Here is a 6089-nt window from a genome sequence, read left to right as displayed (position 1 = left end):
GGGGGGGGGCGCTGCCATTTTTGTCTTATACTGCCACCTGCCACCAGTCGGTTCCAATGTCAAATTTCCGGCCAGAATTTGGGGCCCCGTGCGTTGCTGCAAATCCGACTACTCGTCTTTCCGTTTCAAGCCAATCTTACCCCTCCTTGATTCGGATCGCCAACATGGCGGATGAACTAATGCAGATGATGTGAAAACTCTCTTGGGAGTGATTTCCCACCACACCCAATATATGTGTGTGAGTGTCATCCACCATGAGAAGAGTGAATTCCTGATACCGGTAATGATAAAACAGTCATCACAAACTTTGTGATGCATCATATTGTCTAATATAGATATGAGGAAGGAGCCGGCTTTGTGTGTGTGTGTGTGTGTGGGGGGGGGGGGGGTGTATGACATAACACAAAAGTGTAAAGCTTGTCTTCATCACAAACTTTTTAATGGATCATACTGTAAAATATTGATATGAGGCCCAAAGATAAGTACGTGTGTGTGTGTGTGTGCGTGTGTGTGTGTGTGTGTGTGTGTGTGTGTGTGCGCGCGCGTGCGCGTGCAGGTGTGCACATGAGTGTACTTTGGTCTTGCTCATAAAACAGTATTTATCTGAGAGGTTCGTCCATTCAGCGGAGCGGTCAAGTTTCTCCAAGGCGTCACCGCCACAAGCAAATCAGTCTTATGTTTGTCAGTTGTTATTATTATTATTATTATTATTCAGATTGACAATTTGTTTTTTCTCTGATTCGGGCATCGGAAGAGCAGCCATGATTAGCCGCAACTTCAAGAACGTGCTGGTGGTGTCGCTGGGTTTTCTGTCTCTCTTCACAGCGTACGGCGGACTCCAAAGCCTGCAGGTTCAATACAAACTTGTTCTGATTTTTTTTTTTTTTGTGGACCTGTACACATTCATATTCTTTAAAATTCAAAACGATGAGTGAGTTCGGGAAATTGTATGAGCCTGTTTTTTTTAAAGTGTTTTGCCTAAATGGACAAAAGCAAAATAGATAATCTCCAATTATTTACCTTTTTTCTCTCATTAAATCTTGACGATTTATTTTAATGCCTATTTTTACTATGCGGTAAATTTAGTTTTGATCTCTCACTTCAATCAGATTTGTTTTTTTTCACGCGTAGTACTTAAGCACATATGACTATTCTTACTATGCGGTACATGTAGTTTTGATCTCTTTCACTTCAATCGGTTTCCTATTATTTTAATTTCAATGATTTAAAATAATGGTCTTCAAGCCACGGGACGAGAAAACAAAATGATCGATGTTTCTTTTGTGCTTCGTTTAAATCATTTTTATCTGGCTGTATTTTCGCAGTAACGATCAATATGAAAATGTTGATCAAGCATTATGCATGAGGTGTCTGCGTCACAAGCAGCTTACCTGACTGTAAGCATGCCTTAAAAAACCCCTTATGAGGAAAAAAAATATATGGACCTTGGTTTCCCTTGCCCGGATGCGGGTCACCCCCCCGCACCTACACCCATGGGGTGAAGACCACCTATGGGAGGGGCCAAAGGGGTCGGGTGCAAAATGATCTGGAAGAAGTAACTGGGGACTGGGCTTCTCTGCTAAAGCCGTTGCCCCCGCGACCAAACCACGGATAACCAGTAGAAGATTGATTAATGGACCAAAAAAAAAATGCTATTTAATCATTCTTTTACTTTGAATCACCTTGGTATTTCTATTGTATTTCTTTGTTACCATTACATAATCCTGTCAACTTTTACGAGTCATGACTAAACTAATGATTTGGTTAAGTCAGACGTACTGTCCGCCAAATGTTTCCAACAATTTCCCTTGAAAGTCTACTCCCAAATCAAGGGTGGGGTAACGTTTGTGGTCAAGGGGCACATTTGATTTTTAAAACGCACACGCACACACACGCACACACACACACACACACACACACATGTTTATGTATGGTGCTTCCCTTTTCAGAGCAGCCTAAATGCAGAGGAGGGCATGGGAGTGGCGTCTCTGAGTGTCATCTACGCGTCCATCATCCTCTCTTCCATGTTCCTGCCTCCCCTCATGATCAAAAACCTGGGCTGCAAGTGGACCATCGTGGCCGGCATGGCCTGCTACGTCTCCTACTCCTTCGGGAACCTCTACCCGGGATGGTAAGAACCTTAACGTACGCAGTACATATGGTTGTTCATGTTCTCCGCTGGTTTTATCCCAAATAGAACATTCTCTAGGAAGGACTCTTTTCCTCAGTTTGACATGTCCATTTCTCAGGTACACGCTCATTCCAACCTCTGTGATTCTGGGTTTGGGAGGCTCCCCTCTGTGGTCGGCTAAATGCACATACCTGACCATCTGCGGCAACACGCAGGCGGCCAAGGAGTCCAAGAAGGCTCCGGATGTCATCAACCAGTACTTTGGCATCTTCTTCTTCATCTTTCAGTCGTCCGCCGTGTGGGGCAACCTCATGTCCTCGCTCATCTTTGGACAGGACACCAACATAAGTAACAATCGCCTAAACTGCGCCTACTCGGAGCACATTGATGCAAACGAACTAACTTGTGTCCCCATGGGACTTAAATCCCAATTATGATGAAAAAAAATGTGACCAAAATTCAGTTAAAATGTATTGATGAAGAAAATGCAAATACATATAAAGTAATAATTGGACAAATATAAAATGGGGGGAAAAAAACCACAAACGTGAAGTGGCAATATTTTTCAAAAGAAATGTAAAACTACTCAATAAAATGTAAAAGAATGTAAGCAAAAATGTCAAACAAAAGATACATTTGAAGAAAGTTGAAATGCGTATAATTATTCAAAAACAAAAATTGTAAAAATTAAACACATACAAAATATTAAGGAAGAATGGCTAAATTATCAACAACATAAAAACCATTAAGTAAAGCAAAAAAAAAAAAAGTCCAACAAAATATTCATGGATACACCCAAAACATTAAGAATGTAAATTTTGGGAAGTAGGGACATAAGTCTCAATTTTGCAAGAATGAAAACAAGTCAAATTGAAACAGTTCTTTCATAAAAATATCGAACTTCAGTAAAAGTGAATTAAAAAAAATACGTAAACACATTAGTAAAATCAAAGAAACACATTGAATCAAACTGGAAAAATGACAACAAATTCCACCATGTTGATGTCGCTAACATGCCACGTGACGTCATGTGTTGCCAGCGGTCATTTCCGACCAGCAGCTGCAGACTTGCGGGGCCGGAGACTGCGGCCTGACGATCACCTCCAACAGCACCACGAGCAGGCCGGCACAGGAACTGGTGTGGACCCTGGTCGGATGCTACATTGGTAATATCAATGATTTTGGACCACGTGTCGTACGTAGCTACGTAGCTAATAAGATGATTACGAACGACGCGTATGCGGACGGAAAAGTTCTTTGTTGTTGTTGTTGTTGTTTTTTTGATAGAAAGCAAAAATACATTTATCAACATTTCAAACCGTAGCATTCGGAATCGATTAGAGTTTTTCCAGATGTGTTTTCCGGTTCTTCAACAAGAACAACAACATCATGTTTCTTATCCGATCAGAAAAATAAAGATGTTTTTCTCTTTTTTTTTTACAACAAAAATACTTTCAACAATATCTTTGTTGTGTTGAAAAAAGCAGTGGACGTCCCACCCCCCCATTTGGAAAAATCGTACAATTCTGAATCGGAAGAAAGTAGAAACATCGTCACAGCTTTCAGGAAGAAAATCTGTTTCTGTCCCGAAGACCACTTCGCGGTCAACATTCTCCTAAAAGATACGTCAAATGTTAAGACGGGCGACTAGCGTGTTTGTTCTACTTCCTGGACAGGCGTTGGTTTGCTGGCCATGCTGATCGTGGCCGTGTTCCTGGACAACATCGACCACGAGCAGACCAGCCGTTTCCGTGGCAACCGCGAGCCCTTCTGCCACACCTTCCTGGCCACCTTCCGTCTTCTGAAGGACTGGAGGTTGCTCACCCTCATCCCGCTCACCATGTACAGCGGCTTTGAGCAGAGCTTCCTGTCTGGAGAGTACACCAAGGTGAGGTGTACGTCATAGATTTTTTTTTTTTAAGTCTTTGGATGATCATTTCACGCTGCGTACCTTCAGTGGAGTTTCACATTGTAAACGTTTACCGTTCTGCCGCTATCTTCTTGCATCTCGGTGCCAATCAACTATGTTGAAGTGAGTTGAGGAGCTTCGTTTCAACCAAATTAAAGCTTTGACGGCACCTTGTGGCAAGTAAAGGCAAAACCTTTTGGGGGCGGGGCATCAATCGCTCTGGGATTTTCAGTTTGTGCCAAGACTTTTTTTTTTTTTTTTGTCGCATTGTTATCCTCTGACGTTGAAAAAAAAGCTAATTTTGACAAAGTGAGAAAAAGAAAGTTCAAAGTACAGATACCTCAAAAGTCTACTTATGTTTGGACTTTGCTGCCAACGGGTGAGAGTGAAGTGAGTGTTGTGTTGTGTTGTTTTCAGAACTACGTGACGTGCGCGCTGGGTATTCACTACGTGGGCTTCGTGATGATGTGTTTCGGGGCATCCAATTCCCTTTGCTCCTTCCTCTTTGGGCGATTGGCACGCTACACTGGCAGAGGGGCGCTATTCTTACTAGGTACAAAGTCCCCCACCCGCCGCCTCTCTCTTACTTGTTAGTTTATATTCACAATTCGGCAACAACATTTTACGTTTGTGCCGTTTATTTTTGTTGTTTTAGCGGCCTTGGCGAACTTCTCGTGCATTATCGCACTGTTGTACTGGAGGCCTCATCCTGACCAGTTGGGTGTGTTCTTTGTGTTTCCCGCTTTGTGGGGAATGGCCGACGCCATCTGGCAGACGCAGACCAACGGTCAGGAGGCAAAACAAAAATTGTTTACCTGTTTTTTGTTTTTGTTTTAGATACAGTAATCCCTCCTCCATTGAGTTACCCCGAAAAATGAGTTGCGAAACGATAAAAAAAAAAAAAAAAGCTGGAAAAATAGCTGCGTTGTGAAACTGGAATTCTCAATGGAGGTGGGTTTACTGTATTTATTATATTTGTAGTATTTGTTGTTGTCATTATGATATCAATTCAACAATATACAGTCAAACCTCGGTTTTCGAACGTCTCTGTTATCAACCAAATCGGATTTTGACCAGAAAATCCGAGATTTTTACGCTTCAGATTACTACCGAAAAACGGTTTTCGACTAAACTGAGCAAACCCGAATACGCCACTTGACTCCCCTAGGCTTCCTTCCACGAGGCAGTGAAGCGTTCATTGTGAGCAGATGTGTTGTGATTTACGCAAATCTGACTGTTTTTTTTTCTGCATAGTCCCTAATCATGGGCTAATAAAATAGTTTCGGATTTCGAACAAATCGCTTTTCAAACAGCCTTCTGGAACGGATTTTGGTCGAAAACTGAGGTATGACTGTACTTCGTATTTTATTTATTTGTTTTTGTCATTGTTGTTGTGGCAGCTTTGTACGGCATCTTGTTTCCCGCCGAGAAGGAGGCTGCCTTCGCCAACTACCGCATGTGGGAGTCTTTGGGCTTTGTGATTGCGTTCGCGTACAGCACCTTCCTGTGTCTGGAGTACAAACTGTACATCCTGCTGGCTGTGCTACTGCTGACCATGGTCACCTACCCGGTGGTAGAGTATCACGAGTACAAGAATCCCACGAAAGCCGAGGACGGCGGAGATGACAAAGAAGCCATCGCCATGGACAACAGCAAAGTTTACTGCCAGACTCAACTCTGAACGAATGAACAACGAATGTAAGGTGGTGCCATCATCCCAACACTCGCCGAACTCTAGAATAGAAGAACAAACGGCTCACATGGTCCAAGATGGGAAGATGCTTGGCTGAAGAAGTCAACAGTTCTCATAAAAATAGATTTTTTTTCTCTGCACAATCAGAATGTTATTCTGCAAATTTGTTCAGATCAATTCTGATTTTATTACCAAAATCAAGTAGATTTTTTATTCTGAATATAAAGGCAGTACAATTGCAGTGAAATATATATATTTTTTTGTAAAACTGAATACCACTTTATTCTTATTTATATATCCTAAACAGTTTCCCTTATCCTGATCTGCTCTCCATATTCTCTTTCATGCTGCAGTCT

The 6089-nt window shown here is 42.1% G+C and overlaps 1 protein-coding gene across 1 annotated transcript; it reads left to right on the top strand.

The window, feature by feature from the left end:
- Nucleotides 1-761: 761 nt before the first annotated feature.
- On the top strand, nucleotides 762-5721 carry LOC147187883 (N-acetylglucosamine transporter UNC93A-like). The gene is made up of 8 exons (XM_086100877.1): nucleotides 762-851; nucleotides 1950-2131; nucleotides 2250-2479; nucleotides 3172-3297; nucleotides 3808-4019; nucleotides 4458-4593; nucleotides 4696-4827; nucleotides 5441-5721. Exons 1-8 carry the CDS (start codon nucleotides 762-764, stop codon nucleotides 5719-5721), a joined length of 1389 nt encoding a protein of 462 aa, XP_085957003.1.
- Nucleotides 5722-6089: the final 368 nt, after the last annotated feature.

This window comes from Hippocampus guttulatus, chromosome 20, assembly GCF_054856545.1.
Source record: "Hippocampus guttulatus isolate MCC_2025c chromosome 20, RoL_Hgut_1.0, whole genome shotgun sequence".
Classification (NCBI taxonomy): domain Eukaryota; kingdom Metazoa; phylum Chordata; class Actinopteri; order Syngnathiformes; family Syngnathidae; genus Hippocampus; species Hippocampus guttulatus.
Note: the sequence above shows the minus strand (reverse complement) of the source record. Positions and strands in the feature narration are given on the sequence as shown.

Coding starts and splice junctions, on each gene's coding strand:
- LOC147187883 (XM_086100877.1), top strand. CDS start 762: ATGATTAGCCGCAACTTCAAGAACGTGCTGGTGGTGTCGCTGGGTTTT. Junction 3,298..3,807: donor CCTGGTCGGATGCTACATTG/GTAATATCAATG, acceptor CTTCCTGGACAG/GCGTTGGTTTGCTGGCCATG. Junction 4,020..4,457: donor TGTCTGGAGAGTACACCAAG/GTGAGGTGTACG, acceptor TGTTGTTTTCAG/AACTACGTGACGTGCGCGCT.